General features: G+C 47.7%; 1 protein-coding gene across 1 annotated transcript in view; it reads right to left on the bottom strand.

The window, feature by feature from the left end:
• DISP3 (dispatched RND transporter family member 3) overlaps nucleotides 1-27,273 on the bottom strand; it is a 52,619-nt gene that overhangs the window by 15,753 nt on the left and 9,593 nt on the right. The window contains exons 2-7 of the mRNA XM_036867588.1: nucleotides 16,092-17,190; nucleotides 14,938-15,157; nucleotides 4,741-4,877; nucleotides 3,692-3,826; nucleotides 3,102-3,262; nucleotides 1,509-1,648 (exon numbers count right to left, since the gene is read on the bottom strand). Of these exons, the coding sequence (XP_036723483.1) occupies nucleotides 1,509-1,648; nucleotides 3,102-3,262; nucleotides 3,692-3,826; nucleotides 4,741-4,877; nucleotides 14,938-15,157; nucleotides 16,092-17,187 (1,889 nt within the window). The 5' untranslated portion in view covers nucleotides 17,188-17,190. The remainder of the gene's footprint in view (nucleotides 1-1,508; nucleotides 1,649-3,101; nucleotides 3,263-3,691; nucleotides 3,827-4,740; nucleotides 4,878-14,937; nucleotides 15,158-16,091; nucleotides 17,191-27,273) is intronic.

Raw genomic sequence — 27,273 nt, 5'->3', positions numbered from 1 at the left:
GTCTCCAGGAGCCTGCACCTGAGTTCTCTCCAGCGCCATCTCCTCTGGGGCCCTTGGGTGCCACTCTTCCTCTGGGGACACAAATGGTGACAACAGCCATCACCCAGGGAGAGGGGATGATGACTCGCTGCTGCCCAAGCATCAAGGTGACCAATGCAGGGGAATCATGGCTCCCGCATCGTGCGCCCAGGGCCCTGACACCAGGAGGACGGGGAAGCGGGGCTGGGCTGAGGACGTGGCTGAGGCCTCGGCTGGAGTGAATGCGAGGGAGACAAGGCTCACCCTAGGGACTGGGGACGAGAACAATGCACACGGTCAATGTGCCAGGAATACTACGTGCCAGGCAGTGAGCGAGATTCTCTCATCAATCCTCACGGGGTTACGTGTACCCATTTTATAGAACAGGAAGCTGAGATGCAGAGAGGTTAGGTAACATATCTAAGGGTCCGCAGCCGCCAGGCAAAGAGGCTGAGGCTGGAGCCCAGGACTGGGAAGACTGCTGCGTCCACTGCCCCAGACTGGGGGGCGGGACAGGGCAGGCTTAGTTGGTGTCTCTGTAGAGATTAGAAACAAGGAGCCCTTCACCCAAGACACTTTGCTTCTATGTCACAAAACTGTCAGAGAAATAGTCAAATCTGAACGTCTATAGTGCAGACCGCTGTGCCTCAGCCAGAGTGCCCTTGTCCAGTGCCCAACCCGTACCACCATACATGGCGGCCCTGAAGCAGGGGGTGTGTGTGGGAGAGCTGAGGAGTGCGTCCCGGGCCTGAGTCTGCCCCTCCTGGGCTCACCATGGTCAGGTGGACACTGTCATGGACCCCTGACAGTCCTGCCCTTGCATGCCCTGCCCCAAGCCCAGACCCTCCATCATTCCTCAGGACTCCCAACCCAGGCAGACACCCAGGCTGGATTCCATTTGCTCACTGTCTCCGCCGCCCCCCCCGCCACTGACCACCTGGCCCACGAGACCCCAACCTCTAGACCTTCAGCAGTGGCTCTGGGCCGATCCATTCAACTCTGCACACCACTCACTGCACCTAAATATTGTTCCTCCCCCAAGATGAGAAACTTGAGGACATTTAACGTGGTGGCTAAGAGCATGGGATCCAGTCAGATTATGTGGTCTAAATCTCAGCCCCACTGCCTATTAAATGGGTAACCTTGAGAAAGTTGCCCAACTGCTCCAAGCCTCTGTTTCCTTGTCTATAAAATGGGTGAAATAAGAGGACCCAGCTGCCAGGGTCCTTGGGGAGGGTGGCAGTAAGATCTCGTACAAAAGCTCATTGCCCACTTCCTGGCACATAGTAGGTGATCAGATGTAACTCCTGGACAGGATTCTCTTCTTCCTCTGCTCCCCCAGTAGTGCCCAGCATAGGACTGGGCATACAGAAGGTGCTCAGTGGCGAATCACGAGGCTCTTGGGAGATAGGAGGGTGTGCTGAATGGCCCCCCAAGGGCCTGCTATGGATATGCTGTGAGAGGAGGACGCGACCCCCTGCCTGGCTCACCTGGTCTGGCAGGCACTCTCCAGCGGTGCCATATAAAGGCTCCAGATGCCCAGGGCAGCAGGCATGGTGAAGAGCACAGCCAGCCAGCAGCAGGACACGATGAGAGACATGAACAGGCCGAAGTCGTGGACGGCCGGGATCTGGCAATGGGGAAGTAGAGGGGGGATGTGGGACTATCAGGCCTGGAGCCCAGGGAGCCTGGGGACTCTGCAGCGAGGCACTCAGGACTCCCGACCACCCTCAGACGGAGGCAGGATGAGGAGGCCGGGGCTGCTGGAACAGAGGCACTGGCCTAGGAGGACGTCAGAGGGCCGGGCTGGTGCCAGGGGCGGGGCAGGGGAAGAAGAGTCCCACCTCTGGTCCACGCTGCAGCCCTCTGCCCCGAACAGCGCTCAGCACAGAGCAAGCGCTCCATAACTGTCATTATGTGAAGGACAGAGGAAGACACGCCCTGTAGGAGCAGGCCACGTGTCAGCGAGGGGGAAGGGAGGGAAAGCTGCTGTGATGGGAGTAGGGAGGCTGGGTGTGCTCCCTGCACAGGGTGTGGCAGCCAGAAGGAAACCGTAGCCAACAAGCAGACAGGCCTTCACTGTTTGTGAAACACTTTCACAGTCATCTCATGTCAGTCCCTGATGATCCACACATGAGGAAAGCGAGGCTCAGAGACGTTAAACAACCTGCCGAAGGTCACACAGCCAGAAAATGGCAGAGGTGGGATGTGAACCCAGCTCTGCCTGTTTTCTGGACGTGGTTCTCGAGGAAGGCCTGGAGAATCCCAAAGCACCTAGTGGTTTCTAGACGGGATCCTCAGGCCAGGTCATAAAACCTCTCAGATTCAGGCAGGCTCACTGTCCTATAGGCTCTGTTGACACCAAGGACCTGGTCTAAGAGCCTTCTCCTGAGCCCAACTCAGACGTGAAGGAGTGTGGGGCCAGCAAGAGAAAAGTGAGTGTGAGGAATGACCACGTGGTGTGAAGCCAGTGGGTGGAGAGGGCCCTGGACCCCGGTCAGGAGACCAGGCAGGCTCACCACTTACCAGCTGGGGGACCTTTGGAAACTGCCAAACGCCCTTCAGGACAGAGGTTGGATTATCATTAACAAGCATCAATAAGAAACACTATTTGTATTATTTTAATTCTCCCATTTGTTAAGTTCTGGTAATGATGATTAGTAGCAAAAATGGACTCTAAGCGGGGGAGGGGTAAATTGGGAGATTGGGATTGACATATACACACTACTACATATAAAATAGATAACTAATAAGGACCTACTGTATAGCACAGGGAACTCTACTGAATACTCTGTAATGGCCTATATGGGAAAAGAATCTAAAAAAGAGTGGATATATGTAAATGTATAACTGATTCACTTTGCTGTACAGCAGCAACTAACACAACACTGTAAATCAACTATACTCCATTAAAAATTTTTTTAAAAATGAGAAAAAAGTGGACTCTAGGGACATGTCAGGAACCTTGAGGCAGAGGCTGTGTGGCCCCAAGAGAAGGGGCGGGTAGGAAGAGCAGAGACCGGGGGCCAGGTGTGCACGGGAGGGATGGGGAGGTCAGGTCGGGGGGGAGGGCGGGCTCCCACCTGGGAGAAGACGTTAGCTGCGTAGGCGGCAGCCGTGGTCAGGGAGGTGAAGAAGGTGGCCTTGCCCGCCGTCTGGATGGTATGGACCATCCGCAGCTGCGGGTCTTCCAGGTGGGTGGCCTGGCGGTAGGTGTTGATGAACACAAAGACGTCGTCCACGCCTATAGGAGGGAGTCCCGGGCCAGCAGGGCTCAGGATCACTCTGCTGTGTCCATGGTCAGACCCAACCTGGGCCAGGAACCCAAGCCCCACCCTCCATGCTCCTTGCTCCCCACCCCCGCCGCCACCAGAACCAGGCCCTTTCCTCCAAATCTTAGCCCCCTTCTCACCTTTCCCACCATTCTTAACCTCCACCCAGAATAGCTACCCATTCCTTCCACCCCTTGGGGGCTCCACCCATCATATGCCAAGGATCACCCACCACTCATATTCTACCCACCCACCACCCCAATTCCAAGCCTCCGAGGTCTGAAAGGGGACTTTTTGGAGCCCCCATGGAAGCCAGGCTTTGCCTCCTGGAAGAAGGCCCTTCTGGGGACAGAGTTCCCAAGTTCCCAAGGCCCATTACCATGGCAACAGAGGCAACTCACCAATGCCCACTATCACAAAGGCAGCCACCCCATTGAGGATGCCCAAGTACTGGATACCAAAGACCACATGGTACAGGAAGAGTGCCACCAGGCAGCTGAGGCCGATGCTGGCAATTCCGAAGAAGGACAGGAACACTGGGCAGGGAAAGAGGCACAGGGGACAGATAGAATTGGGGGACCAGAGGAACACACCTCTTCGGTGTCCTTGGCCCCTGCTGGGTCCTGCCTCACACCCCCCCACCCCCAGGGAGTACCTCCACCACCCCATCTGAGCCCAGCACAGTTTTTTGCACCCAGAGAAGGGGCTGGGCAGGAGGACTGAGTGGCAAATGAAGCCATTTTTGAGTAAGTCAAGTTGTTTATGGGCCCTCATCTTTGCAGAACTTGTCTCAAGTGCTAGTAGGGAATTATTATATATTTACATCTGTCACCCCAGTAGACTAGAGGTTCCATGGGGGTAGGAAGTGTGTCTGTGATGTTCACCATGTGTCTGGATCCCTGGCACCTTAGAGCATCTGGCACATAGTTGGTGCCCAATTAATATCTGTTACATGGATGAATGAATGTCTTTTCCATTTTTGAAGGTATGACCAATCTCTCATTCACTTGAGCAACAGAGAGTACCTACTGTATATGCAGAAAGAAGCAGCTAGGGTATATGGGGAGATGGTGGTGGAAAAGTAAACTGGGGTACAAAGGGCAGCTGACTGGCACTACAGAACAGGCTACAGAATAATTCATAAGGTGTCCAATACTCCAGACTCCCCAAAACTTATCAGCAAGAAAAAGATGGTCAAAGGGAAAAAGGTTCAACTGTGGGAGGTCATGGGGCTGGGGGCCCTTGGGCATGGCCCAACCTGCCTCTGAACCTCAGTCTACCTGCCTGGGGTTAGAAGGTGATGTCTGAGCACCCCTCCCCCCACCAGTTCTGACACAGTGGATTCAAGACCATTTCTGGCATTCCTGAGCAGGAAGCCTTTGTCCAGAGAGAAGCACACTGGAAGAAGAGAAGGGGCTGGCTCCACGCGGGGCTTTTGAAGAAACCCTACCTGAGCAGGAGGTGAGAATGTAGACGAGGGCGGCAATGCAGCTGCTGCTGATGAAGGCCAGGAGCATGTCATTGTTGAAGGTTCTGCGAACCTCATAATCAAAGAGGTCCGTCCCCCCATACAGAACCTGCACTTTGCTGAAGAAGGGAGGACACAGAGAGAGGAAAGACGGAGTGGATCAGAGATAGAGGAGGACTGGGAGCCATCCACCTCACCAGTGTCTCTTTACCTTGGCTGTACATTATGATCACCTGGGGGACTTCCAAAAATCCTGATGTCCAGGCCATACTCTAGACAAATGAAATCAGAATGTCTGGGGTGGGACTGAATTATCAGTGAGGTTGAGACCACTGCTCTACACAAATAATAATCAATTATAGACAAATTCTGTCATCTTCCAATTCTCAATTATTCACAGCAAAATTCTAAATTCAAACCAGCTTCCAGATACTGTTTTACACCGCTAGTGTGCATTTAACAGCAGTTATTCTTAATAAGAAAAACTTAACCAAGCAAGTCAAGTTGAGTTTTAAAATACAAACAGGAGTGAGATCTGCTTCTGGCCAAGATGGAGTAACAAGATGAAATCTAGATTTACCTTCCCAGTGAAACTAATGAAAAAAATAGGAAAATACATGAGACATGAGATAACAAAGAATGGTGATCTCTGAGAGGTGAGAAACAAAATGGACCCTATGCTTACCCTGACTTACTGGCTTGAGAGAGTTTCCAGGCTTCACTGCAGCCTAATATATGGGTTAGTGACTTCTCAAAAGAGGCTGAAAGTTTTCCAAACTTGACGAAAACTATAAACCCATTGATTCAAAAGGCTCAAGCAATGGACCCCAAGCCCCCCCAAACCATGAATAAAACAACAACAATGCACATCATAATCAAATTGCTCAAAATCAGTGACCAAGATAAAATCTTAAAAGCAGCCTGAGGAAAAAGATGCATTACACACAGAGGAACAAAAATAAGGATGACAGCAGATTTCTCTTCAGAAACAATGCAAGTGAGAAGACGATGGAGCAAGGTCCTTTATCAACTGGGGAAAAAGTCAACCCAGAATTCTATACCCAGAATTCTATATTTTGAAAAATATATTTCAAAAACAAAGGCAAAATAAAGACTTTTTCAGTATACAAAAGCTGAAAGGGGGCTTCCCTGGTGGCACAGTGGTTAAGAATCCGCCTGCCGATGCAGGGGACATGGGTTCGAGCCCTGGTCCGGGAAGATCCCACATGCCGTGGAGCAACTAAGCCCGTGTGCCACAACTACTGAGCCTGCACTCTAGAGCTCGGGAGCCACAACTACTGAGCCTGCATGCCACAACTACTGAAGCCTGCACACCTAGAGCCTGTGCTCTGCAACAGGAGAAGCCACCGCAATGAGAAGCCTGCGCACCGCAACGAAGAATAGCCCTCACTTGCCACAACTAGAGAAAGCCCGCACACAGCAACTAAGACCCAACGCAGACAAAAATAAATAAATTTTTTAAAAATCTGAAAGAATTCATCTCCAGTACACCTGCACTACAAGAGATGTTAAAGGAAGTCCTTCAGGCAGAAGGAAAATGATTACAGATGGAAATATACATCTACACAAAGGAATAAAAAGGACTGGAAATGGTAACAACATGAAAAAATGTACAAAATTTTCTTATTCTTATGTAAATCTTTTAAAAAGATAACTGACCATTTAAACAGAAATAATAATAATGTGGTATGGGGTTTATAACATATATGAAAATAAAATATATGACAACAATAGCATAAAGGCCAGGAAGAAGGAAATGGTGGTATACTATTCATATATAGTATACACTATACATGAAGTGGTTTAACATCATTTGAAGATACACTGATAATTTAAGGATGTATACTATAAACCTTGAAGCAACCACTAAACTAAATATTTATAGCTAAAAAAACAACAAAGGAAATAAAATGGAATAATAAAAAATTCTCAGTCTAAAAGAAGGCAGAAGAGAGGAAAAAGGGAACTAAGAATATATGGGACAAAGAGAATAAAATAAAATAGTCTTAAGTCTAACCATATTAACAATGCATTAACTGTAAATGGTCTAAACACCCCAATTAAAAGGCAGAGACAGTCAGATTAGATTTTTAAAAAATCAAGACCCAGCTGCCTACAAGAAACTCACTTTAAATATAGACACAAATAGGTTAAAAACAAAAGTGCAGAAAAAAATATACCATGCTGACATGAATCAAAAGAAAGCTGGAGTTGTTACATTAATAACAAATGAAATCAATTTCAGAGCAAAGACTATTACTAAGGATAAAGAAAGTAATTTAAAAATGATACAGGGCTCAGTTCGTTAAAAGAATACAACAATACTACATGCTTTGGACCTAACAACAGAGCTTTAAAATACATGAAGCAAAAACTGATAGAAATGAAAAAAGAAATAGACAAACCTGCAATGATAGTTGAACATTTCAAAACCCCTTTTCTCAATGATTGCTAGAACAATTAGACAGAAGATCAGTAAGGATATAGAAGACTTGAAAAACATAATCAACCAACTTGACTTAATTGACATTTATAGAATACTCCACCAAACAACAGCAAAATATATATTCTTTTCAAGTGCATAGGGAACATTTAGCAAGACAGACCATACCCTGGACCATAAAACAAAACTCAATAAATTTAGAATAACTTAAGTCACACAAAGCATGTTCTCTGACCATGATAGAATTAAATTCAAAATTAGCAACAAAACACTATCTGGGAAATTCATAAATATTTGGAGACAAACACATTTTTAAATAATACAAGGGTCAAAGAAGAGATCAAAAGGGAAAATTGAATGAAAATGAAAGCATATGTCAAAATGTGTGAGATGAGCTAAAACAATGCTCAAAGGTAATTTTATAGCAATAAACACCTATATTAGAAAAGGAGAAAGCTTTCAAATCAATGACCTCAGCTTCTACTGCAAGAAAGAACCAGAGAAAATTATATATAAAGTAGGTGTAAGAAAGGAAATAATGAAGATCAGAGCATAAATATATAAATATATAAATAAACAAACAGAAAGATACTAAAGAAAAATCAATGAAACCAAAAGCTAGTTCTTTGAGAAGATCAATAAGATTGATAAACTTCTAGCCAGACTAATCATGAAAAAAGGAGATAAAACACACATGAAAGAAGGGACATCACTACAGTTTTTATAAATATTCAAAGATAATAAGGGAATATTATGAATCACTTTGACATTTTAACGAAATGTCATTTGACAGTTTGACAATTTCATTTGACAATTTAAATGAAATGGACAAATTTCATGAAATATACTACCAAAGCTTGTGCAAGAACATAGAAATAACTTTAATAGCCCTATATGTATATTTAAGAATTGAATTTGTAGTTAAAACCTTCCCATAAAGAAAACTCCAGATCCAGACATTTTCATTGGTGAATTTTATCAAACATTTAAGGAAGAATAATACCAGTTCTATACAAACTCTCCAGACAACTGAAGAGAGGAGAATACTTTCCACCTCATTCTGTAAAACATTTTGATACCAAAATCAAACAGATATTACAAGAAAACTATAGCCTAGTATCCATCATGAACATATACCAATGAACAAAGAATACAAATAGAATCTAACACTATATAAAAAGGATGATATATCATGACCAAGGGGGATTTACCCTAAGAATGCAAGGATGGTTTAAAATTAAAAACTCAATCAATGTAATTCACCATATTAAACGAAAAAAGAAATACTGTATGATCTCTCTCTAGATGCAGAAAAAACATTTGAGAAAACTGAATATTCCTTATTGACTAAAAAAAAAAAGACACCAGCAAATTAGGAATAGAAGGGAACTTCCTTAACCTGATAAAGGACATCTACAAAAAACCTACATACTTTGGTCAGGGATAATACAGGGTTGTCCATTCTCATCACTTATTCAACATTGTACTGGATGTTCTAGCCAGTGCATTCAGGCAAGAGAAAGAAATAAAAGGCATCCAAATTGGAAAGCAAGAAGTAAAACTGTCTTTATTAGCAAAAGACATAATTAACTATGTAGAAAATCAAATGTAATCTACCAAAAATCTTCTAGAACTTATAAGGGAGCTTAGCAAGGTTGCAGGACCCAAAGTCAATTATATTTCTATATACTAGCAACTAACAATAGCCAAATGAAATTTTTTAAAACATACCATTTACAATAGCATGAGAATATGAAATAGGGATAAATCTGACAAAAGACATCATATACACCACATTCATTAGTCACAAGACTAATATTGTTAAGATGTCAGTTCCCCTCAAATTGATCTGTGTATTTGACACAATCATAATCAAGATCCCAGCAGACTTTTATTTGGAGAAATGGACAAGCTGATTCTAAAATTCATAGGGAAATGCAAAGGACCTAGAATAACTAAAACAACTTTGAAAAAGAACAACAAAGCTGGAAGGCTAACACTTGGACAAGACATGGTATAAAGCTACCATAATCAAGACAGTGTAATACTGGTGTGCAAATAAAAAATAGATCAATGGAACAGAACAGAGCATCCAGAAACAAACTCACATATATACGGACAAAAGATTTTTGTCCAAGATGCAAAGGCAATTCAGTGAAGAAAGAATGATCTTTTCAACAAATGATGCTGGAACAACTGGATAGTCATATAAAAATAATAAATAAATATCGGCACGTTACAATATATACAAAGTGTTTATAGTGTATGCCTTGCACCATACACAAAGATTAATTAAAAATGGAATATCACAGATCTAAATGTAAAACCAGTTTTAAAGTGATCAAAAGATCTAAATAGCCACCAATGAAGATAAATGGATGTCAAATAAGCATGTGAACATCACTGGTAATTAGGGAAATTCAAATTCAAATTGCAATGAGATATCACCACACACCTAGTAGAATGGCTAAAATTTTTTACACTGACCATACCAAGTGTTAGAGAGGTTGTGGAGGAACTGGAATTCTTATACACTGGGTGGGAATACAAAATGGTACAACCAATCTGGAAAACAATTTGGCAGTTTCTTAAAAAGTTAAACACACACCTACCATATGATCTAGTCATTTCACTCCTAGGTATTTATCTAAGACGTATGAAAGCACTTGTTCACACAAAGGCTTGTTCACAGCAGCTCTATCTGCAATAGCCAAACCTGGAAACAACCCAAATACCCATAAACAGGTGAGTGGATGAACAAAAGGTGGCATCTCCACACAATGGATACTACTCAGCATTTAAAAAGAATAAACCATCTACACATGCAACAACATGGATACAATTCAAAATAATTAGGCTGAGTGAAAGAGAGCAATCAAAATTGTGCATACTATATGATGTCATGTATATAAAACTCTAGAAAATGAAAATGAATATACAGTGATAAAAAACAGAAAGTGGTCCTGGGGTGGCAGTGGGAAGGCAAGGTGAGGCAGTGATTATCAAGTGATTATCAAGGGGACATGAATAAACTCCTGGGGGTGGGCTTCCCTGGTGGTGCAGTGGTTGAGAATCTGCCTGCCAATGCAGGGGACACGGATTCGAGCCCTGGTCTGGGAAGATCCCACATGCCGCGGAGCAACTGGGCCCGTGAGCCACAACTACTGAGCCTGCGCGTCTGGAGCCTGTGCTCTGCAACAAGAGAGGCCGCGATAGTGAGAGGCCCGCGCACCGCGATGAAGAGTGGCCCCCGCTTGCCACAACTAGAGAAAGCCCTCGCATAGAAACGAAGACCCAACACAGCCAAAAATAAATAAATAAATAAATTTATTAAAAAAATAAACTTCTGGGGGTGATGGGTCTCTTCATTATCTTGATTGTGGTGAAGGTTTCATGGTGTATACATGGGTCAAAACTAATCAAATTGTAAACTTTAAGTATATGCAACTGTATATGATATACAATTGGTTGTATATCAATTATACCTCAATAAAGTTGTTTAAAAAACCAAACAGGACATTTAAAAACCAAGTAGAAAAGATCTTTGGATTACCTACTTTGTTGAACTAAATGGATTAATTGATCTTTCATTAGAGTAGAAAACTGAAAGTTCAATCAATTGTTTATTCATTCATTCATTTGTATAGCTTTTATAGAATGCCTTCTAGGTTCCAGGTCCTGTCTTAGTTACTGGGTATAAAAAGACATGGGCCCAAACTTTTACTCTCAAGTAGAAAGGAATAGCTCATGCAAGAACAATATTCTTGCCTAGAGCTACTAAAAAATCAGATAAAATTGAGAAATCATCTGTTTAATGACATTAGAGACTTCCTGAAGCAATGAGAACTAGAGGGCTAAGACTCCAGAAAGTGAAGAACCTACAAAAGGTAAGCTTCCCTTCTATAGCTGTGTTTACCCTAGAGGTATTTGCTGATTCTGAACACAGGCATGAGGCTAAAAATCTAGGCGGGGAGTCAGAAAAACTAGCAGAGCTTTGGGCAGAGACTTGCAGACCAGCATAGCATAAAGCCAGTATCTTCCTCAGCACTTCTGCCAAATACTGGGGCCGTGTGGAGTATGAGGCTACAAACCTAAGCAGAAAGGCTCTGAAAAACCAGAGTAGAGATATTTTTAGCAGTTTTGAGAGACAAAGATTAGGGTCTGAAACCTGCCCAGGGAAGGGGCTCTGCAGAATACTCCGGGCTCTCAGTTGAACATCTTAGAGAACCAAGGGCAAACTAGAGGTAGGCTGAGAATTTTCAGTATTGCAAACCTGCCTCGACTTCGTGTAACTGCTGACTATTTAAGGTGATCAGTCACAACTCCATCTGCCTAGTGGAGGGAAGGATAAACTTTCTCTGGAAGAAATAACATCATTTGGACCTCAATGTTTTTATATATAATGTTCATCACTCAGTAAAAATTACCAGGCATACTCACAGGCAGGACCACATGACCAAAAACCAAGTGAAAGAACAGACCACAGAAACAAATCCACAAGTTATCCATAATAACCTAATAACTTAATATGCTTAAGAACACAGAGGAGAATATGGACAAAATAAATTAAATGATGAAAAATTTCACCAGAGATTTAGATCTATAATAAAGAATCATTGGAAATTCTCAACAGAAAAACATAACATTAACATTGAAATCTCAATAGACATTAAATGGCAGATTAGATACAACAGAAGACAGGATCAGTGAATTGGAATATCTAAACCAAAACATGGAAAGAAAAGAAAGAAAAGAAAAGCCTGGAAAAGAGCATTGAAAACACATGGAACTTGTGTAAGTTAGGCTACAGGGATGTATTGTACAACATGGGGAATATAGCCAATATTTTGCAATAACTGTAAATGGAGTGTAACCTTAAAAATTGTATTAAAATTTTTTAAATTAAATTAAAAAATAAAGAAAGCAGCATGCCAATTACCCAGACTCTTCAGCTTACCTTTCCAGCTCCCACCTCTTATTATCATATTCATTAAAAAAAAGAAAACACATGGGACTCTGAAAATATCTAACATTTGTGTAATTAGAATCCTTAAAGGAGAGGAGACAGAGACTGAAGTAGAAGCAATATTTGAAGACATAATAGCCAGGAAATTCCTAAAACTGATGAAAGTTATCAACCCACAGATTCAAGAAGCTCTGTGCACCTCAAGCAGAACAAATACAAAGAAAACCATGCTGACATACATCATAGTAAGACTGTTGAAACCAAAAACAAATAGAAATCTTAAAAGCAGCCAGAGATAAAAAGACAATCATTCAAAGAGGCAACAAAAAGATTTACAGCTGACTTTTCCCAAAAAAATGATGGCAGTCATTACCCAATGGATTGACATCTTTAAAGTATTAAAAGAAAATAACTGCAAATTCCTAATTCTGTACCAGCAGAAATACACTTCAAATATTAAAGTAAAATAAAGATGCCTTCTAGGCAAACAAAATAGAGAATTTATCACCAGCAAACCTGCACTAAAAAAAAAACAAAAAACTAAAGAGAGTTCTTCAGATACAAGGAAGATGATCCCAGAGGGAAACATGAAATTGTAGAAAGTAATGAAGAGCAACAGAAAATGTAAATATGTGAGTAAATATAAATGGATTCTGACTCAGAAAAATAATAATGTAATGTCTTATGAGGTTTAACGTATATATAGAATTAAAATGCATGCAACAAAAATGCAAAAGGCTGAAGGGGTGTAAATGCAATGAATGAGTTCTAGGATTCTGGTATTATCAGGGAAGTAGTAAAAGTGATAATTTGTATTATTCTTTGTAATAAGTCAAAGTGCATGTTGCCATCTCTTGGGTAACCAACAATAGACTGATAAAAAAGATTTTATTAATCCAAAAGAAGGCACTAAAGTCAAGTCTACAGGGGCCCTGGTTGTCACCACTCCTATGAAGCTCTGGGGAGATGGTAAGGGGAGGAGAGTTTTCTTTTTACCCAGGACAGGGGTTTTGTCTCAGCAGCTGAACATATTAAGCAGAGGTAATTGTTGGTATCTAAAACCTTGAAGATCCTTCTACAGCGAGTCCCTCCCAGATTCCCAACCCAGCCAAGTACTTTTCCCTGAGTTACCTCCAATCCATCCATCCATCCATCCATCCATCCATCCATCCATCCATCATCCATCTATCCATTCATTCATTCCCCAGACAAATCCCTAGTAAGATATTCCTGATACTGTGCTAGGGGCCAGGCCTACAGAAAGGAAGCAGGAGCAACCCCAGTCCTCAACAAACTCACACTCTACTGAGAAATAATTAAACCAGAACTTTCTCAGACTTTAATATCCAAACAAGTCACCTGCAAAGCCTGTAGGTCTGGGAAAGGCCTTGATATTCTGCATTTCTAACAAGTCCCCAGGTGATGCTGATTCAACAGTTGTACTTTGAGTGACAAGGAATTAAAAAACTAAAATACAGAGTGGCAAGTGCTGAGGAAATTGTGGCTCAGAGGTGAAATAGCTCGCTGAATCTCCCACAATTAGGTGGAGTAACTGGGATCTGACCCCAGATACATCTGACTCCAAAGCCTGTGTATGCTCTTTCCTGCCTCCCTATGGAGAAGGAAAGGGACTGTGGAAATAGGTAGGGTGGTCATTTAATGAGGCCTCAAGTAAAAGTTGTCCAGGCTGGATCTCAGTGGATGAACAGGGGTTTGCCTGGCAATGAAGCAGGACTGGGAGAAGACTCTTAGCAAAGCAACTGCTGTAAAAACACACAGGGCGAAGGCTCTGAATTAGAAACCCTGGATTTTAATCCCATTCCACCACTTACAAGGCTTAAAGTTTTGGCCAGCTTCCTTAATTGTACTGTGCCTCAGTTTCCTCAACTGTAGGATGGAGATAATCTTAACAGCACCTCCCTCACTGGGTTGGTGTAAGAATTAAGTTAGATGGTGTGTATAAGGGGCTCAGAACAGTGTGCGGCACAGGGTAAGCACTCAATAAATGTTAGCTCTGATTATTACAGTAGTTGCTCAATAAAGGAACGAGGGTATTTCAGTCAGAATCATTCCTCCTGTGCCAGGGGCTGACTTGTCAGGGCAGAAGACCAAGAGGCACTGGAGTTATTGCCCTGCAGGACTGACAGATGAACTATACAATGCTCTTTCCTGGTGGGGAGAGGCCCAGCTGTATTCTCAGACACACATCCCAAGGGCTGGAGGACGATCAAAGCACCCACTGCCCAAAAGCTCTTTCACATCTCTTAGTTCGTCTCCTCCTAATGACTGCAGAAGGGTAGCAGGAGTCATCATCCCCGTTTTACCAGTATCAGAGGCCCAGAGAAGTGAAGTGACTTGCCCACTATCTCCCTGGATAGTAGAAGCAGAGAGGAACTCCTTATGCCCTGGTCAATACTCTTTCCAGAAAGCCTCCTAGCACCACCTCAGGAGAAAATCAATACCAAAGACCTCCAGGACAGAAGTTCCTCCAGAGCTGTCATGTTCACTAAACCATCAGCACTGATCAGGAAAAGCGTCTTTTCATCTGTCAGAGTGCTGATGAGGATGTATCTGGCTCTGCCCCTGATCTGAAAAGAAAGACCTCCTAGGGAAAAGCTTTGCAGGTAAGGGGATCTGGGGTTCATGAGAAAAGAACCACCTGGAAACCAATTCCCTACGCTAATACAGCCCTTTCCTGGTACAAACAAGGACAGGCCAGGCACACACTGGGTGCAGCTGGACTGCCTACCTAGTGGACTGCTTGGCCAGCATGGCCACGTAGGTGACCACAAAGCTCTGAAACTTAGCCCGTTGCTCCTCCCAGCGATCGTCCACCGAGTAGTAGTTGGGCAGGGGTGCTCCAAAGAGAATCTCGCTGCGCAGGAGGGAGCTCTTGAGGTTTTCTGCAGAGAGGCCCTCGTCCACATACCAGTAGAACTCCGGGTGAGTCATGGCCAGCTCTAGGGAGCCTGCAGGGACAGAGGTCAAGGGGTCCAAGGAGCTCAGTGGGTCGGTTCCCAACAACCCTCCACCAGGGTCATCCTGCCCTCCTCAACACCTCACCCCCTTTCTAAGGAAATGGAAAACTGTCCCAGCTTGGGCTACCTCCAACTGTCTCTAATAGAATGGATGGTTTAGAGAAATCACAGCTGTCCAAGGGGAGCAGCCCCCCAGATATGCTCAGGCGGCTCCCACTAAGTTTACACCTTCATTTCAGTTTGAACCTCACCTAATTCCAAGGCTCAGTCTCTGCAGTCCTGTAACTCCTTCTCATCCCGCCTCCATCTGCTTAGAACCCCGCCCATGTGCCCCTTAAAAGGCAAACCCAAGCCCCGCCTCCACAGCTAGCCTCTGGCCCCTCCCTATCCTTTCTCAAGTCCCATCCCTAATGTACTTCAAACTAATGCACCTTGATCTTCCTTCAACCCCAGCCTCTCTCCAGATGCCCAGTTCTCTGTAACCACACCCCACCTTCCCTCTAACCAACCTCACGCCCAAGCCCCACCCCAAGCCTAACTCTGGCCACAGCATAACTCCCAGTCTCCCTCAATCCAGGTGTGCACACAAACCTCCTTCCTTGCCTCCCTCAGATCCCATCTTACACCCAAACCCAGCTCCCTGCCCTTCCTCAATGATGGCCCCGAGGCCCGCCCAGCACTCAGCTCCAGCCTGACTCTACCTCACAGCCAATTCTGACCCCATCCTCCGACCAGTCTGTCAAGTACTGAGTCAAGAATCAAACCTTCCCTTAACCTCCAAGCCCCGCTCCCAGCCTCATTAACCACCCCCTTCCCTTACAAGCCCCACCTACCCTCAGTCTCCACCCCTTACAAGCCCCGCCTCCAGCCTCCTTCAGACCTGGTCCCTACAGGCCCCGCCCCACCCACACCCAGGGCTGCTCACCCCGGATGTCGGCCAGATCCTGGCCCATGCCATCATAGTAAATCTTGCCACCCCTCTCAGTGGGGAAGAAGTAGGTCATGAGCGAGCTGGGCGGGGAGCAGTAAGAGTAGGAGCCGAGCGGCAGGTCTTTCAGCACTTCATGGGGCTTCCAGCAGAACTCCCGGAAGCCCGGGTGGTCCATGATCTTGCGCTCAATCTCGTGGATTGTGACCAGCCGCTCACTCGTGAAAATGTTGCGCTCTGCGTCGCCACGCGCCAGGAAAATGAGCTCGATGCGCCAGTGCGCGTGCGTCTGGGTGTTGGCGCTCACATAGGAGTGTGAGTAGTCCCAACGCGAGGCGCCGCGGCGGGCACGGCTCTGATTGGCTGCAGCCGCTGTGGGGGGAGGGGCGCTGGGTTGGCGCCGCCCATTCTTGTCCAGCCCCTGGTTCACCTGAGCTTCACTCTGGTTGGCTGCCAGGCTCCCCAGGGGTGGAGTCTCTCGCCGAAGACGCCCGCTCCGATTGGCTGCTGGCTTCTGAGCGGTGGAGGTGTCCCACAATCCTGGGCCAAGCTGTAGCGCCGCAGGGACCTGGTACTGGGCCCGGGCGGCCGGCCGCGAGCGATTGCCTAGATGTAGCTGCTGCAACTGCTCTGTGATGAGGCGTTGGAGCGTCTCAGAAGTGAAGTCGGCCAGGTCGCGCCGGTTGCGCCCCCAGGACCCAAACTGGGATTTGAGCGCCAGCGCGAGGGCGTCGAAACGCTGGGAGGCCTCATGGTTGCGGATCTCAAAGGCATTGTAGGAGATGTCAATGTCCAGCGGCGGGTAGTAGAGGAACATGAAGGCTGAAAGAGCCATGGGGATGCTGCAGCCGAGGAAGAGCACCAGCCCCGCACAGCACGGATTGGTGAAGGCCCAGCCCAGTGTATTCCAGAAGCCTGACGCTGGGGGCCGGGAGGGCAAGGTCCAGTGCCGCCAGCAACACTGCCCCCCTGCCCCAGCTTGGGGCCCCGGCTTCTGGGCCCTCCTAAAGGCCTCACCCGTTGCTTCCTCCTCCTCTTCCTGCTCCTCTTCTAGCCACACATCCTGCAGCAAGGGGTCATCCTCCGAGTCCATAGCCTACAGGAGAGGGAGAGGGTCAGCAGGCTGCAGAGAAGGAGAGGATGGTGCCCTGTAGCTGCAGTCGCCCACCCTGAGTGTTAACCCTGCCCACTCATAACCAAGACAAATACTGCAATGGAATTGCATCAAGCAGGCACTTAACTGAATTCAACCACATGTGTACAAAACAGAAAGAAAAATCCTGTTATTTGCCCATCACATCTCCCAGCTAGATCAGGGCTTTCAAGGTCACAGAAGGAGGAGAATCACAGCCCAGTTGCAAACAGAAGAGATATTCCTCCCCGTGTAAGGGATATTCGAGCGGAATTTTGACGATGTGTGATTTCCCAATTTTTGCTGCATCCTCTGATTTTAGAACTCAAAGCCAATGTGAGGTGTGACTTTGCTGCAATCACTTTTATTTAACGAGCAACTATAAAGGCATCCAAAAGTATCAGGGTAGAAGGGAAAGAGCACATGGTCTTCGGAGTCAGACCCTAGTTTGCATCCTGAACTTCAGAGTCTTCATCTATAAAATAGAGGTGGCCATTCCTGCCTCACACGACTGCGGGGAGTGTCAAGGGTGGAAGCACTTTCAGTCTGTGTAGTATATTATCTGTCACTTGAACAGATTTCTTTGCTCCTCTCTGAGGACTGTAATGTGCTCAGCCATTGCCCATGCGGCTCTGCCAGGGCTAGATGCCTGTCATAGTTCTGCTCAAGAACTCTCAATAGCTCCCCACCCCCTCTTTGGGACACTGCAGCTGTGGCCACTGTCTGTCAGGCTCAGACCACTTAATATGCAGCTCCAGGGACGTCAAACCTTTAGGCACAGACAGGGGCCGGGCATCTGTCTCCCCAAGATGTGGGCACAAGCAGCAGGAGGGCCTGGCAGGAGAGGGCAGCCTGAGGACTCCAGCAGGGTGGTCCAAAGGCAAGAGGCCTTCCGGCATCCCCGGGCATGGCCTGTCCCCTTGTCCTGCCTGCCCTCTGTTTGGACGGAGAGAGACACATTATCCAGTTAGAGGCCAGGCAGTGAGAAGGGGAAGCTAATTATGCCAGCGCTGGCTAATTAATGCTGTCTTTCCTATTAACATTCTCTAGAATGCTCCATTTCAATTAGACTGTCTGTCCAGGAAGAGAGGGGGCTGCCCTCAGCCCAAAGAAAGTGAAGAAGAGAGGGCAAGGAGAAGGAGGGAAACAGAGACTGAGAGACAGGACCTGGGAGAGATGCGAGACAGAGAAAGGTGAAAACTGGAGAGGGACAGGAGAGTGGAGTTAGGGGACGGAAGAGGAGGGAGGGGGTGCCGAGGGTGGGTGGGAGAGGAAGACTTGAAAGGGAGAGAGGCCTGGAAGGGGCGGGAACTGCTTCTGTAATATTCGAGATTCCTATGGATGCAAACATTTAACTTCCCATTTCTGAGGCCCTAACACAAGCCTGCCAAGGGGATTCTACCTGCACTGCAGCCCAATTTGCTTTAGCAGAAACTTGTGGGAGTGAACCAGAGGCAGCTCAGACTCACCCCATCTCCAAAGGGCAAACCCAGGTCTGCATGTGGAGGTGGGGGATTGGGGGAACCTCCACCCCATTCCCAGCCGCTGAAGGAGGAAGCTGATGGTAAGTAATATGGTGGAAAGGGACAGGGGCCAATTTTGCATTTTTTTTCTGGGGACTAAGTTCATCCACTGGCCTCCAGCCTCAGCCTGCCTTGCCCAGGGTACAGTTTACAATGTGTTGGTGTGTGAGCGGGCCTAAGACCAGGATTCTGAGTCAAGTCAGCACTCCCTGGGTGATCCCTCTATCCCTTTGCTACTCCATCAGGAATGCTACTCCCTTCCCCAGATGTCCAAGTTTAAAACATCTTTCAAGGCCTTGCTCAAGTGTCACCTCTGCCAAGAAGCCTTCCCAGATCTGAACACCGCCCACCCCCCACCCCCAAGCTACTTGTCTAAGCTTCTCACCACACTTTGGGGGTAAAAGCTACTTAGGGACAGGGAGGGAGAGGCAGTGTAGCAGATTGTTAAGAGCCATGGTTTTGGAGGTAGACAGATTTGGGTGCAAATCCCAGCTGTATGACTTAGGGCAGACAGTGTAGCATTTCTGAGCCTCAGTTTTTCCATCTGCAAAACGGGGCTCACAGTACTCACCATCGAGGTTGCTAGATGATATACAGAGCAGGCCAACCACAGTGCCTGGTAGGTGTAAGTGCTTGGGAAATGACAGCTACTATTCTTTTACACTCTGCTTCTCCCCAAAGGCTGTGAACTCCTAAAACACCCATGGGGCCCATTGTATTTGCCAAAGATGGCCACAACAGTATCTCCCACCTCACATGTTCTTCTCATGATGTGACTTTAAGACTTCTCCCATCAAGAAGTAATGTCTGCATTCCTTCCCTTGAGTCTGGGTGGGCTGTGGCCACAGCAGAGTGGTGCCCTGTGACTTCTGAGGCTAGGTAAAAAGGGAGATGCAGCTTCCACCTGGCTGTCTTGGGACACTCATCCTTGAACCCCGCCACCATGCTGTGAGGAAGCCCAAATTAGCCCATGCAGAGAGACCACATGTAGGAGCTCCTGCTGACAACCTGGCTGACAGCCAGCATCAACCACCAGACATATGAATGAAAATGCCTCCAGTGATTCTGGGCCCCCTGCCATCAAGTTACCCCCTGCCTTCTAGCCTTCCCAGCTGAGGACCAGGTACTGTGGAGTCGAGCTAAGCCACCCTCTCCTGTGCCTTATCCTGACCCACAGAATCCATGAACATAATATATCAGCTGTCATACATCACTAAGTGTTGGGATAGTTTGTTCCATGGCAACAATAACTGAACAATTGCAGTGGAGCGCTGTCACATATGTGTGACTCTGCCCTGCAGACTGTACTTGCTAGATTTAAGTGACCCATTCTGCCTCCCAGTGAGAGCCCCACAGCTCGGTGGACATGAACTCCAAGGGATCAGGGACTTGGCTGTCGCGTTCCCTGCTGTGTTCCTGTGGCCTAAAATACTCTGGGGAGGGAGGTTAGTGCCTAGCAGATATTTGTTAAATGAAGGAAGGAAAGGGAATCTCTGAAGAAGCTGGGTTTGATATTAGGTAGAACTTTCCCCTGGACAGAGGACAGTCAGACACCAAACAGTATAAGCGTAGGGCAGAGAGTATGGTTTCTTCTGCCTGGGGTGGGAAGGATCTTGGAGAGGATGAGATGGATGAGGAGGAAGTGGACCTGATGACTTGTCTAGCGCTCCACTTCCTGCCTCCACCACCATGCCCGCCTTCTCAGTCTACTCCTGAAAAGGAAAGTTGCCAGGTGGGAAATTACACATGGCTCCAGACCCGGCTCAGCCTCCAACTTTCTGTGTGGCCCTGGGCATGTCCCATCCCTTCTTGGTACCCTGTCTCTCCCATCTGGCAGTGGGATGGTAAAAGCCCAGGTCCCTCCAGCTGTGACACCTCCAGACTCTCTGAGAAGCCCTAGTCTGCAGGCCAAGGGTGGGGGGGTGGGTGCAATCTGAGAGATTCCACCAAACCAAGGGAGGCCCGGCTGGCAGCTGGGGTCAGACACCAATGCCTCAGCTGGCAACTCTGTCCTCAGCGGCCCCTCCCAGGATGGACAGCAAATCGCAAATTTGTTTTCCTTTCTCAAATTATGGGAATTGATTCGCTTAGTGAAGAGCTCCAGCTGCACCATGGAAAGGAGATAAGGATGGTTCCTTCAATACCTCTCATTGACTCAGACAAAGAGCCCAAAGTAGGGCTGTGATCACGGGGGCCCGTCATCCTGCCTTCATGATCTCCCATTAGGGCTGTGATCACGGGGGACCGTCATCCTGCCTTCATGATCTCCCATTAGGGCTGTGATCAGGGGGGCCCGTCATCATGCCTTCATGATCTCCCATTAGGGCTGTGATCACAGGGGCCCGTCATCCTGCCTTCACGATCTCCCATTAGGGCTGTGATCACGGGGGCCCGTCATCCTGCCTTCATGATCTCCCATTAGGGCTGTGATCACGGGGGACCGTCATCCTGCCTTCATGATCTCCCATTAGGGCTGTGATCAGGGGGGCCCGTCATCATGCCTTCATGATCTCCCATTAGGGCTGTGATCACAGGGGCCCGTCATCCTGCCTTCACGATCTCCCATTAGGGCTGTGATCACGGGGGCCCGTCATCCTGCCTTCATGATCTCCCATTAGGGCTGTGATCACGGGGGACCGTCATCCTGCCTTCATGATCTCCCATTAGGGCTGTGATCACGGGGGCCCGTCATCCTGCCTTCATGATCTCCCATTAGGGTGCTGTTCCTGCTCAGTGACGGACATGTTTGCTCTCTCCCTCCCTCTCCATCTGTCTCTGACACACACACATACACACGCACGCACACACTCAGAGACAGTCAAAACTCTGGGCCTCCCGGGGGCCCATGAACCAAGGTGAACACACAGCCATGGAACATGGTTCCCCTCCTCTTGGGAAAAGCAAATGAGACAGCAGCCTAAAAGGGAACAGCAGACCCTGAGGAGCCTCAGAAGAAAGAACCTGGCCCAATTTCAAGGGCCAGGCTTGGGGCAACCCAAGGCCACATTTGCAGCATTATCCCAATTTTATAACAGAAAAAAAAATCTACATATATATGCGTTAAAAAACCCCATTACTAGTGGTTATCTCTGTCTGGGAGAATTATGGGTGATTTTTATTTTATTCTTTACACTTGTCTATTTCCAATTTTTCTACAATGATCAGGTACAGCTGGACTTTTAGAATCAGAAATAAACGTTATTTAAAAATAGAACATGTGTGTATGTGTGTAGAAGGGATTTTGTTAACAGCCTTCGACTCTTTGAGGAGTTACTATAATAGGCATGGGAGGGGGGAGGGTTCTGTCCTCCAAGGAGAGGCAACATGGAGAGTTGCAGCAAGAGAGATCCTGGTTAGAAAGTGGAAGGACCTGGGGAGAGCGGGAGGTGGCAAATGCCCAATGAGTGAGTGAGTGTGGAATCTTCTATTCCCCTGAGATGGACAGAGGAGTCTTTAAAATGACCAGGAAGTAGATCCTGTCTTATCAGACTCAGAAGGGACATCAGAGCACACCTGATCCCACTCCTTCATTTCACAGCTTAGAAACTAAGCCCAGAGAAGGGTCTTACCCAAGGTCATATTTCAGTGGCAGAGCCAGGACACTTGGCTCAAAGGAGTGCTCTACCTGCTCCATCACCAGATTCTGGAGGCAGTTTTTGGCAGCCCTAGGGAAGAACCAGGCCTGGGGAAGATGACATGGGGACCCAAAGAGCCAACATAGGGAAGCTATTTTTAAGGTCGAGGAAAGAGGTATTCTTCAAGTCACAAGCCAGATGGACTTCCCCATCCAGACAGAACGGGGCTTTGGTGGGAGGCGGTATTTTCTCAGACACCCTCAGCCCCACACTGGGCCCTGCTCTTCTCCAGAAAGGCTCCAAAGGATGTGGCCCCATGCCTGAGCTGCCTGTATCCCTGTTTACAACTTCCCTCCTTCTAATGAAGGGTAACAGAACCCTTCCTTCTTCATTTCCCCATCCCAGCCAGACTATTAAAATGTAATAAAAAAATCACATTAGCCTTGCAGATTCGGCTTAAAGCACGTATATGTATATATAATTTAATGGTAATTAGGAGCTCATCAGCTTTTTCTTCCTGTCTAGGGGTGTTTTGCCTCCCTGGTTCAGCTCTGGTTCTTGGAAACATCTTGGGGTCTTTGATTTTCCTACTCTTGGGCTAAGAGATTTGGGCAGAAATTCAAAATGGGATATTTTGAGTCAAACAGCTCCATTTCCTCCTGATGTGCTGCAGTGGGGACATTGTGCCCTTCTCCACTCTCTGGTTATGGATCTACCACTTTGGTGAATTTAGCTCATCAGAGGTGGAGAAGAGAGGAAAGGAAAGACGAGGGCTTGGTCCCTACCAGGCGTCACTGTCCTAAATCCTAATACCCCATCTTCTAAGAGTCTGCCAGCCTCCATATGCCCCAACTATGTGCCTGCTATCCAGAATTCCAAATTCTTCTTGGATACCTGAGTACTCCATCTCAGGCCAGGAGGCTGCAGATACGTTGGAGACATGGTGATAAAACTGGGTCAAAATCACGCAGATGGGATGAAGCCAGAAACCCAGCTAGCTCAATGCAGAAACTGACACCCAGGAAGAGAATCATAACATAATAATTAGCTGTGCACCTACCATGTGCAAGCACCCTCTCTCATATATCAGCTCTGCAGGGGAGTTTTATAAGCATCCCCATCTTACAGAGTAATAAACAGTCAGAGAGGTTAAGGGACTCTCTTGTGGTCACACAGCTAATAAGGCATGGAACTAGCATTTGAACCTCAGGTCTACTAATCCCGAAGCCTATGTTCTTTTCACCATTCCAAGCAGCCTTCGAGTTCCTTGAGAGCTGAGATGTAAATACTCACTGAGGAAACCCACTGCCCTTTAGCAAGCCTGTAGCATTCCCGTAAGATCTGAAAGCACGCAAGTCTCAGCAATTCTGCTTTTAGTAGGTGACAGGCAGCTCAGGGCATGATGCAAAGGAAGTCTCCACCAGCCTTGGATGCTTGGCCTTCCCTTCAAGGAAAGCATGGATGTGACGGTTCATAGTATGTGTCAGCTTGACTGGCCCATGGGATGCCAGACATTTGACCAAACATGATTCTGGATGTGCAGACTGAGTAAAGCAGATGGCCTCCCCTAGTGTGGGTGGGCCTCATCCAATCAGTTGAAGACCTGAATGGAATAAAAAGGCTGAGTAAGAGGGAACGCTTTCTGCTGATTGCCTGAGCTGGGACATTGGTCTTTTCCAGTCTTCAGACTCGGACTGAAACATTGGCTCTTCCTGGGTCTCGAGTCTGCTGGCTTTCAGACGGGAACTTACATAATCAGCTCTCCTGAATCTCAGGCCTTTGGACACAGACTGGAGCTACACCATTAGCTCTCCTGGGTCCCAGCTTGCCAACTGCAGATGTTGGGATGCCTCAACTCTTCTCAATCTCTCTCTCTCTCTCTCTCTCTCTCTCCCTAATAAACATCCTATTGGTTCTGTTTCTCTGGAGGACCCCCACTAATATAATTTCCCCAGAGGAAAAGCAGGGAGCCCCATCCCAGCAGCTAGATCCAAGGATCCTCCTGGACTCTTCTCTCAAGAAGCCCCAAGTCCTATCCAGAATCTCAGATGAAAATGGCAACAGAGACAGGGCATGCCCTTCAAATCCACAGAGGAAGGAGTGTGGCTGGGTGGCTTTCTGAGCCTTCTCCCCAGCAAGAAGACCCTAAATCTATCACCCCCATCCTCCCTGCCCCAGCCCTGCAGAAATCTGGCTTCACAGCTGCAGCTGAAGCAAACACCTGCACCTACCCCCCATTAGACCTCCTGCCCCCTAAGAAATACCATTCTATCGGCTAAATTTGCCAACAGAGGGCAGGAAGAGGGATGTACACGACCACTTCTCCCCCCAAAGAAAGTCTGGGCTTATCTATTGGGAGCCCAGGTGTGGTGGGAGAGGGAAGGGATCTGGGAGAGGGGCTCTGTGGTGAGCCCGTCCAGGCGCCCCATTTCTCAGAGAAGGGCAGGCTGCGGCAATGGAGCACATGAAGGACGGCTGGCCTCCCCAGGTTGACAGCTGGTGAGGAAACTGTGGGCACTGACTCAGAAGCCCAACAGCTCGATATGTATCAGGCAAACAAGCTTTGATCTCATCAATATATCACCCAGGGAAACATCCCGGCCAGCACCAGAGGAACCCAACATTAATGGTCACAACGGCCTAAGCTACCCCCATTCTGTGTGTTCTCTCTCTGGTGGGCTCAGTGGAACAGAACTGGTCCCCCAACACTAAGAGGGATGTCAGGTATTAAGAGCACCAGGGCCTGATTTTGGGGGGAAGGGGGAGAGACAGCCCTGGGTTCAAACCCTGGCTCTGCCACTAACGGGGTGCCTTGGGCAAGTCTCAGTTTCCTGATCTGAAAAATGGGGTGGTGACACCCTGCTGGCTAAGTCACAGCAGCTAGTACTGTCATGATGAGCTTCAAAGATGGGAAGAGCCCCAAACCTGTCCCCTGCTCGTGGCCAGGTCTACAAGTCGGCTGGAGCTGACTTTTCTATTCTCTGCTACATCGGCCCTCAGACTTCAATATGGATCAGTCACCAGGTGCACTTGTTAAAAGGCAAACTCCTGGGCCAGACACTAGATCCCGTCAATCAGATGCTCAGGGGATGGGGCCCAGGAATCTGTATTTACACCACCTCCCCAGGTGACTCTTTTGCAGGTACTCCAGGACTATTCTGTGAAAGACCCTGCTGCCCTGGCCACCCTCCCCTATTCCCAGTGGCTTCCTCCAGCAGGTGACCTTGCCTTTGGCCTTCCTCTTGCTGGGGCTCACACTAGCCTCTCCTCAGGCTTGTCCTACCCCCTCGGCTCTAGGGATGGACTCAGGCTCCTGGATCTCTGGCCAGGGCCCACTCCTCCAAGCACCCCTTCCTTCAGCCATGGGGAGGGGAGAAATGATGCCATTTGGGCCAGGAATAGTACTTTATGTCCAGAGAAAGGACACACACAGGCCGTCCAGATCTGCCATCCAGCTCTTTCTGGTGGGGCAGGCAGCGAAAGAAAATAGAAGGCCCTACGCAAGGGGCTTCCCATCCACCGAGCACTGCTGCGTGCCGTCACTGGTGCTTTACTTGTTTACACCTTGTCTGATCCAGCCTCAGCTCTACAAGGCAGCAGGAGTGGGGCTGGGATCTGAGCCTCTGCAGGCCTGAATCAGAGCCCATCCTTTTAGCCACTGTGCTCCACTGCCCAAGGGAATTCCACTCACTGACCCACTCTTGTCCCTCCCTCCCCACCCTGTTCCACATGCACAACTCAGGCCTCACGGCCCAGACTCATCAGGCCTGCCCTCCAAGCAGTCTTGCATTTCTGAGAAAAAGGCAATAAAAGCTTAATAGGGGGGCTTCCCTGGTGGCGCAGTGGTTGAGAATCTGCCTGTTAATGCAGGGGACACGGGTTCGAGCCCTGGTCTGGGAAGATCCCACATGCCACGGAGCAACCTAAGCCTGTGCACCACAACTACTGAGCCTGCGCTCCGCAACGAGAGGCCACGATAGTGAGAGGCCCGCGCACCGCAATGAAGAGTGGCCCCCGCTTGCCGCAACTAGAGAAAGCCCTCGCACAGAAACGAAGACCCAACACAGCCAAAAATAAATAAATAAAAATAAATTAAGGGCTTCCCTGGTGGCGCAGTGGTTAAGAATCTGCCTGCCAATGCAGGGAACACGGGTTCGAGCCCTGGTCCGGGAAGACCCCACATGCCACGGAGCAACCTAAGCCCGTGCATCACAACTACTGAGCCTGCGCTCTAGAGCCCATGAGCCACAACTACTGAAGCCCACACGCCTAGAGCCCGTGCTCCACAACAAGAGAAGCCACCGCAGTGAGAAGCCTGCGCACTGCAACGAAGAGTAGCCCCCGCTCGCCGCAACTAGAGAAAGCCCGCACTCAGCAATGAAGACCCAACGCAGCCAAAAATAAATAAATAAATTAAAAAAAAAAAAAGCTTAATAAACCCAGCGATACTTGCAGAGCCTGTGAAATACAGCCAGGGCCCCTGACACCCCTCGCCCGAAGGATCAGAAGGTTCCTGAAAACCCTCACTGCATACCTTGGTCAACCTGTCCAGGCCGCCCCTTCCCACCACCTCTCCCCCACCCCCAGTCCCAAGTCCTGAGCTGCCTGGAATTCGTGGGAGCAGGAGGGCCCACGGGACCCAGCAGCTGGTCGGCTCCCCAGCCCCCAGACCGCTGGATTAATAAAAAATAAAAAGATCCCCACAAAATACAACCAATAACAATGGCCATAAAAGCCAAATTGGATTCCTTCCTGGCTGATGAGCTCAGAGCCCTTCTCTCTCTCTGAGACCCAATTAACAAATATGTAAAACAATTCCCCTTGCATCTCCTCTCCGGCTCCAGCCGGCTCTTTCTGCGAGCTCAAGCTCAGGGACAAGAGAGGAGGCGTCAGTGGGGGAGGGGTCCTGGGGCAGCAGCAGTGGCCCTGGAGGCTGGGAGTAGGGACCT

Source organism: Balaenoptera musculus, chromosome 1 (genome assembly GCF_009873245.2).
Source record: "Balaenoptera musculus isolate JJ_BM4_2016_0621 chromosome 1, mBalMus1.pri.v3, whole genome shotgun sequence".
Classification (NCBI taxonomy): domain Eukaryota; kingdom Metazoa; phylum Chordata; class Mammalia; order Artiodactyla; family Balaenopteridae; genus Balaenoptera; species Balaenoptera musculus.
Note: the sequence above shows the minus strand (reverse complement) of the source record. Positions and strands in the feature narration are given on the sequence as shown.